We start from the raw sequence: 14745 nt of genomic DNA on the forward strand, positions 1-14745 counted from the left end.
CCTTAATATTTGAACATATCAGAAGTAGAATAAATTGCACCATCCAATACCTGCTTATCACATTGGTCCTGTACACTATCAAAGCAGCCCAGAATGCGCATGTGGCCATGCTAATACCACTTGAAAGTATATTAATAGCATACATTATGAGACATAAAAGAAACACGCAGGTATCTGCAGATTCCAATCCTGTGAAGCCATCAGTTTGGGGCTCTTCTCTTTGCTATTCTAACCCTAAGGTTAGGAGTTTGAGACTTGTCTTAATTAATCAACCTCCTCCCTGTACTTGGCAGTTCAGATAATGAGTGAAACTCAGATGTACCTACAAAAGAAAAAACAATGTTAGCTATAAAATCCGCCACTAAGTTGCCTTCTCTGAACACATCTTGAAAGACCACATTGAAGTTGCCCTCTATCTCTATAATTTTCTTCACATCATTTGCAATTACCCAAGGAGGATCACATTCCCCTTCTGTCACTTTCTTCATCACTAATGAATCAGTCTCCAATATGAGAGGGTGAAGATCATGCTCCACACAGTATTCCAATCCTTGAAGAATAGCCTTAGCTTCAGCTACCACATTTGTTGTCACCCCAGGTCTACTGCCCTTGCACACACCACATCACCTTCATCATTCCTCACATAAAAGCCTAATAATCTAGGACCAGGATTTCCTTTTGAGGCTCCATCAGTATTGCATTTGTACCAACCATGAAAAGGAAGCTACCATGTTACTCTTGTAGTGATCAATATAGGTTTATACCTTCAAAATATTGAATTATTTCTGGCCATAACAATGGAATAGGCATCCAAGCATACCTCACCCTTGCCAGTTGATGTAATGTCCTATTGATCTCATGAATCACCTTATTTGTGGACACTGAACCCCCATGTTTACCTGCATTTCTTCTTTTCCAAAGTTCCCAAGTGATGATAGCTGGTACTGCTTGAAACAATGGCTTTAGCTTTGGACAACATTGAGCATACCACCAATGCCTTATAACCTGCTTCAATTGAATCAATGGCACAGTAATTCCAGCAGCCCCCATTAACAAGTTCCATACTTTAGAGGCAGTAGGACTTGTGATAAGTATATGCTCAATAGATTCCTCTTGGGCTGCTGACAACACCAACACCTATACATCACCATTTGCCCTTGCCTCCTCCACATGTCATCAGTGGACATTTTCTTCCTCCACAATCTCCACAAGAAGAAGGATATCTTGAATGGTAAGCCCTTAATCCACATTAACTTGAATTCATGATTAGGATCAGCTCTATGCCTTAATATTTGCCAAGCACTGCTAACACTGAACTTGCCTGAAGGAGTTGGCATCCAGTATGGACTATCCCAGTATCCCTCATTGCCTTTATAATGCACATTTAGCCTTATATGTTCTGCAATTTCCTCATTGAAGGTTTGATCTAGCAGCTGATCATCCCATGTTTCACCTTGCAATAATTCTGCCACATCCTAAAGATCTTCATTGATTGAAAAGTCTTCAGGTAATACGTGATAAAGTGCACCCAATCCAGTTCAATTTTCATGCCAAATATTAGTTGTTCCACTCATTAATTCCCATAGGATCTCATGTTCTACTTCTTCCCTAGCATTCAACATTTGTTTCCAAACATTAGACCCCTTTCTAAACTGCACCACCATTGGTATCTCCTTCTTTAAATACTTATTCCACATGAAATTAGACCACAAATATTTTGTGGTCCTAAACCTCCCTCATAGTTTAGCAAACAATGACCTCGATACATCATGTAAGGATCTAAAACCTAGGCCCCCTTCCTCTTTATGAAGGCAAAGATTTTGCCATGAGGCCCAATGTCTGCTTCTCCCTTCTTCCTTTGTGCTCCAAAAGAACCTAGCAAAAATCTTATGAAGATGCTCCAGGACATTTTTTGGTGGATGCAGGACTGATAACATGTGGACCAACATACTTTGCAACACACTAGTAATGAGTGTTGCCTTTCCTCCAAATGACAGCAACTTTCCTTTCCATGAATGCAATTTAGCCTTTACTTTGTTGATAAGATCCTCATAATATTCCCTCCTCCTTCTAGTGTAGAAAATAAGACACCCTAGATATGTGAACGGGAATTTACTTCTTGCAAATCCTGTAATAGCTCCAATCGCCTGACACAGTCCATTAGGAATCTTTGAATACATGTAGTATGAACTCTTATCTTTGTTGATCATCTGGCCTGATATCTTCTCATAGTTCCCCAACACTGCCATAATCTTGCTCAAGGATGGAGGATGAGCATAAGCAAAGATTATAGTATCATCAGCATATGCCAAGTGGTTTAAAGGATTAGACCACTTAGGAATTCCAAATCCCACAAATGACATGTCTTAAAATGGCTTATTCAAAGACCTGGAAAGTACCTCAGCTGACAGAATGAACAATGCTGGTGATAGAGGATCCCCTTGCTTCACACCCCTTGTAGACTTAAAGGACTCTGATGACACCAAGTTCCACACCATGTTGATGAAGTGCTCAGAAAATCCCATCTTCCTTATTACATGCAATAAGTACTTCTATGAAACCCTATCATAGGCCTTATCCATGTCAAGCTTGATCACCACATTAGGTGGCTTTCCCCTTAACCTTATGTCAGTGACAATTTCTTAAGTCAATAAGATGTTCTCAAATATACTCCTACCCTCCACAAATCCGGATTGATTAGGAGATATTAGAGAAGGCAAAAAAATTTCCAATCTATCATGTAACACCTAGACAAGACCTTGTTAATGAAGTTGCTCAAGCTAATAGGTCTTAAGCCAGAAAAGGTGTCAACACTAGGTTTTTTAGGCTGCAACACTAGATTGGTGTGAGTGATGGATTTAGGCAGTGCAACTCCTCCATAGAAGCGTAGCACCATGTTGTGCATATCAACACCAATAACATCCCACAGGCCAGTGAATCCATCTGGACCACTAGCACTCTCCCTTCTAAGCTCAAAAACTGCTGTCCTTACCTCTTTAATTGTTGGCAATCTGATAAGTTCCAAATTCTATTCCATATTGACCATCGAGGTTACATCATTGAGCAAGGAAAAGTTAGATGTATCACGTTCATTAGTGAACTATTTTTGATAGAAGTCCAGTTCAGCTGTAGCCAATTGCTCCTGGTCTTCAATCCATACCCCACTTCCACTTTTAATACTCTTCAGTTGCAATTTCTTTCTTTTGACATTGATATGATTGTGAAAGAAACTTGTATTCCCATCTCCTTCAGCAAACCAAGTCATCCCGGCTTTTTGCTTTCAATACTGCTCCTCAATACTCAAGTATTTCTTCAATTCAGATTGAGCCTTTTGAAGCACAATCCTGTTCTCAATTGTAGGCTCTTCTTCAAACAACATCTCTTTCACCCTAACAATGTCTTCCAAAATAGCCAATTGCTTGAAGATATCACCAAATGTTTCCCTGCTCCATTCTGACAGTGCTGCCTTCACCCTCTTGAGTTTCTGCTTGAACATCAAAAACGGATCCCCTACGAAATCAGCTTCCCAATTCTGCCTCACCACATCCATAAATGCAGCATGTTTAGTCCAAAAGTTCAAGAACCTGAAAGGCTTGACAAAATTGGTGGTCTGCTCCCCACATGTCATTAACAATGGTGCATGATCTGATCCAGTTCCGATTAGATGTTCAACTTCAGTAGTTGGCAACATGTTCTGAAATGGCAAATTCACAAAGATCCTATCCAATCTTTTGAATATACACGCAACATTGGATCTACCATTCCACCATGTAAATGGACTTCCTTTGTATCCTTGCTCAAACAAACCACAAGAGTTTACATAATATGCAAAATCCTCATATTCAGGCGGGTGTACTGGTAGTCCTCCTATTTTCTCATCTTCATGTAATATCACATTGAAATCCCCTCCTACCAACCATGGAAATTTCATATCACTTGCTAAGTAATACAAGTGATCCCACAATTCCAACCTCTCAATTGCTGAACATTTTGCATAAACAAACGTCATCATCATGTGCTACCCCAGGTCATGGTGAAGCACTCTCACAGTCACCTATTTCTAAGTATCCTCCACTAATTCACATTCCACCATTGCATCAAAGAACAACCATATTTTCCCATTAATATTTGCATAAGCCGTCTTCATATTCAACCTTCTTCTATATCTATCAATGAGACTCTTCTTTTGAAAAGGCTCCATCAATGCAACTACACACAAGTTATGCTCCCTATTCATGTTGATTATCCTAGGAAAAGCCTGCTGTGTATTCACAGACCTTATATTCCATATTAATGTTTTGATCATCATTTAGATAGAGAAGATGCCCTCCTCTGCATAATTCTTGAATGTTTTTATGGCTCTTTATTTTAATTCTTCTTTGTTTTCTTACCTCCTTTAGCACTGGCTGTAGGTGATAGATCCCCATCCTAGCCACCTGTTTGAAGTTTTCTGCTGTTGATTCATCATCTCCCTCATACTCCATATGAGTTTGTCTCATTAAGTCTTCAGCAATTGGTGCCACATTGTGTGTAACTAAATCATGTAAATGTTGTAGTGGAGTCTTCAGTCGAACATTAAGATGTAGCTGCATAATTTGATCAGTGCCATATTCCATAGGCACTTTATCTATTTCCCCAGATGCTCTTGGAACAATTGCCTGCTCATCAGCCTTTTCATTGCTATTCACCATATAAGAAGCAGCAGTCTGCATCATTTTGAATTGCTGCTCATAAACACTGCCTAGCCCAGGAATTACTGTGGTAGTCTGCTCATAAATGTCTGTTCTATTGATATCACCACCCTTTCCATTGCCTATGCTTTGGTCAGACCCTACTGTATCATCCCTAATCTTCCCGTTATCATCAAGTTTGTTCTCCAATGCATACACCGGAACACCATCTACATAGGCCAAAATCTTGCCAGTTGTAATAGGTACAGAGTTTACTATCGTTGCTTCATCAGGTGACCCTGACGCCAGGCCTGGCATCGCCAGCCTAACGCCTGGGGTACCTGGCTTTAGGCCTGGCATCGCCAGCCTAATGCCTGGGGAGCCTGGTTTTAGGCCTGGCGTCGCCAGCCTATCGCCAGGTGGGCTGTTGTCCCTCACTTTTTCTCCAGTTGTCTTTGTCGTGCCTAGTTGATCATTCTCCACCTCAATTGCATCACTCCCTACAACCTTTGTTGAGTTTATCTCATCAAGGTCCTCAAGCTGCCCAGAATCTGCCAATGTTTGAGATGGAATATCTTGACATGATTGGTTTGTAGTCACATTAAGTTGCCTTAGCTCCTCTTTGCTAGTTCCAAACCTTCTATGAACCTAGTCGATTGTGGATTCCTTATAAGCCCTTTCATCTGTACTTGGATCACTAGGAATTATAGGATTAGCCTTAGCTAAGTTCCCATTATGCTGATCTTCCAACACTTTCTCAACTGCTTTCTTCTTCACACGCTTAAGTTCCTATTGATTACCTTCTCCAGCGGGTTTATTATTAGCATCTTTCACAAACCTAACCCAGAAGCCTTATGATTAGGGCTTGAAGCTCCGGTATTGCCATATTTTTCCTTCTCATAGCCCTTCTTTGATTGCTTTTCCCCATGTTCCTTCTTTTTACCATTGCTACGATCCTCACCTTTGCCTTCAGTAATTTGTAGAGTAGGTTGATGAACTTCCTCAACCTCTAATGCATTAAACTTGTTCTTGGTTGCTACTTCCTCAAGTTTGGCCTTCCCTTTACCCTTGTCATCTTCCTTACCTTGTTTGTTATCAACAATGTGACCCTATTATCCCGTTGGTATTTGTTCTTCCTTGCTTGTATCCATTCCTGCTTGGCATAATTGGTAGCAGGCTTAATAACCACCTTTCCACTTGACAGAACCTTTGTTAAGCTTGGAATTGTACCAATTGCTTTACTACTCACCACAACTATCTTCTCTTTGCCTTGATCCTCAACATCTTCATCAAATCTCTTGTGTAACTCAGGATGAATTACCCAACATTCTACCTCACTATGCCCTTGTTTCTTGCAAGGCTTGCAATATTTTGGCATATAATCATACTTTATCCTAATCCATTTAAACTCTTCTGGCCCAGATTCATTAGTTTCTTCAACAATCTTAATACGTTTAGGGAAATTACCTAACAAATTAACTTCCACCTTCACCTTAGCACAACTAGGTCTAGTCCCATTTTGAGTTGCTAGGTCTACATGTAATGGGTTACCATCTGCACGAGCTAATGAAAATACACATTCCTTACCAAAGAAATTTGGAGGAAGTTATGGAAAGCTAATCCAAGCTATGGCAATTGGAGTCTCTTCATCAGGTGTCCACCATGGATTCCATTTTGTACGACGCATCTGCCACATGTCTGATTGAGCCTTTAAGCAAAAAGCTGGCTTTGAAAGAAGATGAACATAATCCTCCAATAATGACAATCTAATCAACACATGATTATCTTCAATCAAGCCAACTGAGCAATGACCCTTAATCTCACATATAATTGGAATCACTTTACGCAATTCACCAATAACAGGCTTCCCATACGAAAATTTCCCAAGAACTGCAAGTTGAAGCCCTTGTTGTACGATGGATTGTTTCACTTCTTGCTTCTTCCACTTCAGAACTGGTTCTCCATGCAGGAACTCAACAAGTTTCAATGGTAGCGTAGCTAGGGTTTGCATGGGGCATTAATGGTGGTAGGTTTTAGAAGTTTTGAATAATCCATGGGCTGGGGATTGTTTTTTCTAATCGTGGATGGTTGGGCGATAGTGGGGGAAGGTTGGGAGGCAGTGTAGCCGTCAGGGGTGGCTAGCCACCGGCTGTGGAGGCCATAGTAGGGCAGTCACCGGTGAAGGGCACATAATCGCCCAAAAATTAGGAGAGAGAAGAGAGCAAAAATTCTCAAGTTTCGAAACCTTTTGTTTCATAATGCCTTAACATGAAATAAAGAATTTGTTCGAGAGTTCGAACAATTTTACCCATTAGGGTTTTCGAGGGTCGACATTATCGAAACCCCTTTTAATTTTGCCGAGGGTAGCCTTTTTAACCTGTTTATGAAAATATTCGAAGGCTTCTTTTATAATGGAAGTCGGACGTCTCCGAACCGTGTTAATTTGGCCTCAACCTCTTTAGCTTGGGGCTTTCCTCTTGGGCTTGTTTCCCCATTACATTTCGAACTTGTTCGAAGTGTCAGTCCCTAGTGGGGTGGCCGTGGCCTATAAAAATCGAGGTTTGCCTTTTTAAGGTCTTATGATATCAAGGTTTTAATAATTCGATCTCGTCTATTTTTCGGACAGTAGTCCCCGAGTGTGGGGTTAGTTGTTCGAACTTCAGTTGTGATCGGTTCTTAAGATTGTTTACACAATAGATCAAAAGTATGAAATTGTAAAGTAAAATTTTTCTAAGGCACGAAATGTTTGGAAAGGAAAAATACTTCTCTTAATAGATGATTATACATGCGTACATGTTTGAAGTTACGGCTCGAGTAAGCTACATGGGCACGGCTCATTCGACTGTTTGGCCCTTACAAAATTTACCTATCGACACCCTGTTGACACGAAGTACTTTCCTTGCAACAAACTTGCATTCGAGGGTGATGCCCCCCAGTATTCGAGGTTGATTGTAAAGAAGCCTCAGATACTATTGAATTGCTCTAAGTTAGCACGAACAATGGTTGCCTTGTTAAAAACCTCGCTTGAAAAACCTATTTGGGACAGAAACCGGCCTAAGGGAAAAAGAGTGCAACGCGTGCTTTCAGACCTAAGGACTTCGTGTTGAAGGATCCATCGACGTCCTTGATCGAATACCTGCAATTGGTTAGTTTAAAACATAAATGAAAATAGAGAAGGTCATACACTACCAGTAATATCTTTTGAGGAGTGATATGTTCCAATTGTTTGGTAGTTGCTCGCCGTTCATCATGCCAAGCTTCTAGGATCCTTTTCCGATGATGTCGAGGACCTGATATGGCCCCTCCCAGTTTGGGCCAAGTTTTCCTTCGTTCGGGTTTTGAGTGTTGACGGTGACTTTTCTTAGAACTAAGTCCCCGATTTTAAAGTGTCGAAGATTGTCTCTTTGATTGTAATACCTTTCGATCCAATGTTTCTGTGCGGCCATTCGAACGAGGGCGACATCCTGTCTTTCATCTAGCAATTCGAGGTTTGTATTCATAGCCTCATGATTTGACTCTTTTGTTGCATACCGAAACTTGAGGCTAGGTTCCCCGACTTCGACCGGGATCAGAGCTTCAGCACTATAGACTAAAGAGAACGGTGTTGCCCCCATACTGGATTTCGACGTCGTGTAGTACGCCCAAAGAACCTCGAGCAGTATCTCTCTCCATTTTCATTTAGCGTCGGTCAATCTTTTCTTTAGATTTTGAATGATGGTCATGTTTGTCAATTCGGCTTATCCGTTTCCACTAGGATGATATATTGTCGATAGAATCCTTTTAATTTTGTGATCCTCGAGAAATTTGGTCACTTTGCTGCCGATGAATTGCTTCCCCTTGTCGCATACATTCTCGGTAGGCATTCCGAATCGACATATAATGTGGTCCCAAATGAATTCTATGACTTCCTTTTCTCTGACTTTCTCAAAAGCATGTGCTTAAACGCATTTAGAAAAATAATCAGTCATAAATAAAATAAATTGAGCTTTACCTTGGGCCGATGGTAGAGGGCCGACGATGTCCATTCCCCATTTTATGAACGGCCATGGGGATAGGATCGAGTGGAGTTGTTCCCCGGGCTGGTGAATCATCGGCGCATATCTTTGACATTTATCGCACTTTCGAACGAACTCTTTGGTGTCCTTTTCCATATCGGCCCAATAGTACCCTGCTCTGATAACTTTGTGAACTAATGACTCGGCACTAGAATCATTTCCACAAGTGCCTTCGTGAGTTCATGTAGGACGTAGTCAGTGTCTCCTGGTCCCAAACATATCGCCAATGGTCCATCGAACATTCTCCTAAACAGTGTTCCATCCTCGGCCAATATGAACCGTGCTGCCTTTGTGCGTAGAGTTCCCGATTCCTTAGGATCCGACAAAAGCTTCCCATTCTTTAGATATTCGATATAGTTATTCCTCCGATCCCAAATCAGGCTTGTAATGTTTATTTCGGCGTGGCCCTCTTTGATTACTGACCACGAAAGTTGTACGATAGTCCCCGAGCTATGTTTGTCATCTTCGACCGATGACCCCAAGTTTGCAAGGGCATCGGCTTCGCTGTTTTGTTCCCGAGGTACGTGCTGTAGGGTCCATTCTTTAAATCAATGTAGAGCCACCTGTAGTTTGTCAAAGTACCTCTGCATTCGATCTTCTCGAACCTCGAAACTTCTGTTGACTTGGTTTACCACAAGTAAGGAGTCACACTTGGCTTAGATGGCCTCTTCTCACTAGCTCATAGCTAGCTCGAGACCTGCAATCATGGCCTCATAATCGGCCTCATTGTTAGTTAATTTTGAAGTTTTGATAGACTGTTTAATTCTATTACCTGTGGGCGGCTTCAAAACGATGCCTAGCCCGGACCCCTTCACGTTCAAAGCGCCATCTGTGAAGAGGGTCCACACCCCCGATGAAGTATCCGATTTTAATAATAGTTATGTATACAGTCAAAATTGGGGAGTTCGACTTTGGGGCTATTATGCCCGCTCCACACCTGACCTCGTAGAAGCCCAAAGCAGACCATAAGGTGTGACCCCGAGGTGTGTCCCTCGAGGGAGCACATCGAAGGCTTACTATGGTCGACCTCAGAGCAGTACAATCGATGATCGTCATGGAAGGGCGGGAAAATTCCCAAGTACACGTGGTTAGAACTGACCAGTTCTGCAAGAATAGTACAAATCCGTAGTGAGTCGTTACACAGCTATACTAGTAGCATTTCTTCGTCATTTATTAGACATGTATCGTGTTGGGATTCACCCCCCTATATAAAGGGGACCTTTGTCATCTTGTAATTCTTTCGGATTTTTACACAACACATTGAATAATATACAACATTCTCTGCTCTTTGCTAACACTATTGTTCTTCACATTTATTGCTTTTTCCTTCATTGTTCATTTACTGTTCTTCATTTATTGCTCATTATTAGCCATAAAAGACCATCTTCAAGGCCCTCATTATCATTGATTCTTCATCAATCGTTCATAGCTATTAGCTCCATCTAGACCTCGAGGCCCTGCTCCAGCTAGCTCGAGGCTCAGTCTTGTAGCCCTATTGGTTTGCATTTCTTATTTTCTTTACTCAAACTTAACATCTATTGCCTAACAACTAGTGTTAAGATAAATTACGTATATTTAGAACCACAAAATCAAATATAATTGTAGTTACAATTTTCAAGGTAAATAGTTTGGCACCCTCCGTGGGGCTAAGAATAATAGTGATTTTTTTGGTGCTAGTTTTCTGAAAACACAAAGTTATTCTTCACACTTTTTCTTGTTCAAGTATCTCAGATTTTAGGTCAAAAATGTCAAACTCAGCAGCTGCACACGAAAACAACGGTATTGAGCTTCATGGAGAGAACGGTGTAGATGCCGGTGTACCACCGCAAAACCCAGGGGTAGTACCACAAAATCTAGGGGTAGCACCAGCACAAATCCCCGTCGACGTAAATTCACACAACGCTGTGCATGTCGATGTGAGCTCTCATACCAACGAGAGTGTGCGGTGACGAAAGAGAAGTTAGTCTTAAAATCATTTTTGAAATTTTACAAGCACAACATGTGGCCATTGCTCAGCTACAAAGCCACCAATAAACCCCAAGCACAGTAGAACCAGAAACGGCTCCTCGAGTCGAGCCGGTACCGGAGAGATCGAGCAACAACGGGTCAGCTACTGACCCCGCTATTATGAAGATGCTCGAGGACCTCACCAAAAGAATTGAATCGGGAGAAAAGAAGATAACGATAAAATGGTGGAGAGTTATAACTCGAGGGTCGATCCGATCCCGGGCGAGCCCCCGATTCTAAAGGGCGTAGATTCGAAGAAGTTCACACAGAAACCATTCCCACCAAGTGCGGCATCGAAGCTCATCCCAAAGAATTTGAATGCCCGACGTCCCGAAATAAAACGGGACCACGGACCCCAACGAGCACATCACCACTTATACTTATGTTGTGAAAGGAAATGAGTTAAGGGACGACGCGATAGAGTGTGTCTTGTTGAAGAAATCTGGGAAAATGTTGTCGAAAGGGGCTATGATGTGGTATCATAACCTACCTCCAAATTCGATAGATTCATTTGCCATGTTGGCAGATTCTTTTGTGAGGGCACATGCTGGTGCCATCAAGTTTGCCACAGGAAGTCCGATGTCTTCAAAATCAAACAGAGAGAGAACGAGATGCTAAGGGAATTCGTATCTCACTTTCAGATGGAGAGAATGGAATTACCACCTATCTCGGATGACTGGGCAGTACATGCCTTCACTCAAGGCTTGAACGAGCGAAGCTCGGTAGCTTCAAGGCAGTTAAAACAAAATTTGATTGAATATCCCACCGTGACATGGGCGGTTGTACACAATAGGTACCAATCAAAGATCAGGGTCGAAGACGAGCAACTAGGAGCCCCCTCTGGATCAGTATATCCCAGTAGCCTCTTTACGAAGGAGCAAAAGGTTTATAGAAAGGGAGCCAAATCAAACAAAGAAAGATACCAGTTGTACATAAAAGATCGAAGAAACGCACCAAGGCGCAACATGCCTCAAGGTGATCGAAGGATGGATCGAGGTCAAAATTCCCGGGGACTCATGGGTAAAGCCGAGTTCGATAGGCTTTCTTGGCCGGTAGAGGCACCCCGACTATCTGAGTATAACTTTAATGTCGATGTCTCGGGCATCGTATCAGCCATAGGGAAAATTAAAGATGCCAGGTGGCCAAAACCCGTGCTATCGCACCCTTCACAGAGGAACCCTAACATGATGTGCAAGTATCACGGCACTCACGGTCACATGATCGAGGATTGCAGGCAGCTCAGGGAGGAGGTTGCCCGTATGTTCAACGAAGGGCACCTTCATGAATTTCTCAGTGACCGGGCTAAGAACCATTTCTAAGAGAGATGCAAACAGGAAAAACGAACCAGAAGAACCAGAACAATCATCCACATGATCGTTCGAGGGATCGACGCCCCACAGGAACCCATTTTCAACTGGACAAAGATATCCATCACTAGGGAAAAGCGAACTTGGAGTCACATATCGGAGGATGCTCTCACGTTCAGCGAAGAGGACATCGAGACCTTGTCTTAGCCGCATAATTACGCACTGGAATTTCTTTTCTTTTGAATAAAACTCTGATTAAACGTGTGCTCGTGGATCCAGGTAGCTCGACCAACATAATCAGGTCGAAGGTGGTGCAGCAGCTTGGACTGCTCGACCAGATTGTACCTGCCTCTCGAGCCCTCAATGGATTCAACATGGCGAGCAAAACAACAAAAGGGGAAATCATCCTCCCGGTTAACGTAGCCGGTACAATCCACGATTCCAAGTTTCACGTCATCGAAGGTGACATGAGATACAATTCCTTACTTGGAAGGCCATGGATACACAGTATGAGGGTAGTACCCTCGACCCTCTATCAATATGAAATTTCCAACCAAGGATGGAGTAAAGGCAGTATACGGGGAGCAACATGTAGCAAGAGAGATATTCGCGGTGCACGACATGGCATTGACGCCCTCTACATCAAAGAGGCCAAAAGAAAAGTAAAAAAAATCAGCTAGTAACTACAACCTACATTCTCGGCTACATCCAAACGAGTGAGTAAAGGACCGTGCCGCGTACCCGGAATAAGCAATTTGAATTTATCAAAGCTCGAATGCCATCGTTAAGATACGACCCTCTCCCTTTTTATTTATGTTTTATACTAACTTACTGCAGGTGTTCAATTAAGAGGAATCGAAGCGCCCTCCGGCTAGAGGACCTTGGGTTTTAAAGCATGTGTTGCGCTCTTTTTCCCTTAGACCGGATTTTATCCCGAACGGGTTTTACCGGCGAGGTTTTTAACAAGGCAACATCCATATGCTACCTAAGGAGAACTCATCAAGTATTCAAGGCTTCTCTTCAATCAACCTCAAATACTGGGGTGCATCACCCCAGGAGATCGCCCCTTGTAAGAAACCAAACTACACCTAGGAGGACCCCGATAGGATAATTTTGTATTTGGCCAAATGGTCAAATGAACCGTGTCCATATAGAATAATCGAGCCTCTAAAGGCAAAAAACATGTACACATACATCAAATAATTGAGGAAGCCTCTTTGATTGCCAAAACATCTCGAAGAAATTCAATACTTTCACGCGACACATTTCAAGGGCCGACATCCTCGAACACTCGGGGACTGTCGGCGATAGTCAGCTCGTCGAAGCCATCAAAAACTCGAATTTGTAAGACCTCAATAAGGCAATATCGAGTCTGTAAGACCTCAACAAGGCATGCCCAAATTTATAAGACCTCAATGAGGCAATACCAAGTTCATAAGACCTCAACGAGGCGTACTCAAATTTATAATACCTTAAAAAAGGCACAACCCCAATATGAAGGCCAAGGATATATATCGAACTTATAAGACCCCTAAAAGGCATACCCTCGATATAGATGCCAAGGTCACCACGCACGGGGACTAAAGGCTACGGCCAAACCTAAAGGCTACGGCCGAACTAACGCGACTCGGAGACGTTCGACTGCCGCTATAAAACTAAAAGCCTCTAAATACTTCAAAGTTTCTTCGAAAAGAACCGGTTAATCAAGCTACACTGGGCATAAGCAAATGAGCTTCATTAATATCAGCTCCGAATAATAAAAAGGCTTCGAAAACAATTAGCCTTCGATAAATAGGTTTCGAAAACTCAACCTTCGAGAGAGCCTCCCGAGGTACTCAGCTATCGTCACATATCGACTAATAATCGAGGTTCTCATTTGAGCCGTCGAAAAGTCGGACAAGCATAGAACATGCCAAGGCATAATCAAAACTTCAAAAGTCTTTAGCCAAAATAAGGGAAAACTATAGCCATATTAGAGGTAGCATCGACCCAACCTAAAAAGTGCCTAACAACCTGTGTGTAAGAGCCTAAGGGCCAGCCTAAAGAGCCTAAGGGCCAATGCGTAAGAGCTTAAGGGCCAGCCTAAAGAGCCTAAGGGCTAATGCGTAAGAGTCTAAGGGCCAACCTAAAGAGCCTAAGGGCCAATATGTTGAAAAACCTAAGGGCCAATGAACCCGAGTAAAAATTTGACTCGAGGATCGAACACCAAACGATCAACTACTATCAAACACTCTTCGAGCATGAAGACCTGAGGGGTTTATATCATAAGTTCAACACATCGAACTGGTTATCGACAAGCGTCAAAATTTATTCAAAAAAGGCAAAGGGAAAACAAGAAATGACGAGAAGCAAAAAACCATACACACACACACACACACACACATATATATATATATATATATATATATATATATACACATATACGATAAGGTTTCACAAAGTCATATTTACAAAGCTCACGCCTAGAGCCCTTACACAAAAAAGGAACAAATAAAAACCTAATCTACCACCGGGGCTGCTTAACCAGATGGAGCTCCCTCAAAAATTGTGCCTCCAACGACTGACAAATCAATGCCCCCAACATATACATCCTCGAGAGCCTGTCTCCTAGATCTTAATCGGGCATGCTCCAAAGCTCGGGACAGTTTAAGCTCGACCTTTTCGGATACCTTCCTAGCTCGAGCATTTGCAGCAGCAACATCTTTT

General features: G+C 42.3%; 1 protein-coding gene across 1 annotated transcript; it reads right to left on the reverse strand.

Moving 5' to 3' along the window:
* Positions 261-2363, reverse strand: LOC109234822. The gene is made up of 4 exons (XM_019400872.1): positions 1787-2363; positions 1149-1465; positions 868-1005; positions 261-608 (listed from the first exon to the last, which is right to left on the reverse strand). The coding sequence occupies exons 1-4, from the start codon at positions 2361-2363 to the stop codon at positions 261-263; spliced, it is 1380 nt and encodes a 459-aa protein (XP_019256417.1).

This window comes from Nicotiana attenuata, chromosome 11 (genome assembly GCF_001879085.1).
Source record: "Nicotiana attenuata strain UT chromosome 11, NIATTr2, whole genome shotgun sequence".
Lineage (NCBI taxonomy): Eukaryota > Viridiplantae > Streptophyta > Magnoliopsida > Solanales > Solanaceae > Nicotiana > Nicotiana attenuata.

Coding starts and splice junctions, on each gene's coding strand:
- LOC109234822 (XM_019400872.1), bottom strand. CDS start 2,363: ATGTCATTTGTGGGATTTGGAATTCCTAAGTGGTCTAATCCTTTAAAC. Junction 1,466..1,786: donor TAAAGAGGAAGGGGGCCTAG/GTTTTAGATCCT, acceptor AGGATGTGGCAG/AATTATTGCAAGGTGAAACA. Junction 609..867: donor GTTCAGTGTCCACAAATAAG/GTGATTCATGAG, acceptor GGTGTGTGCAAG/GGCAGTAGACCTGGGGTGAC.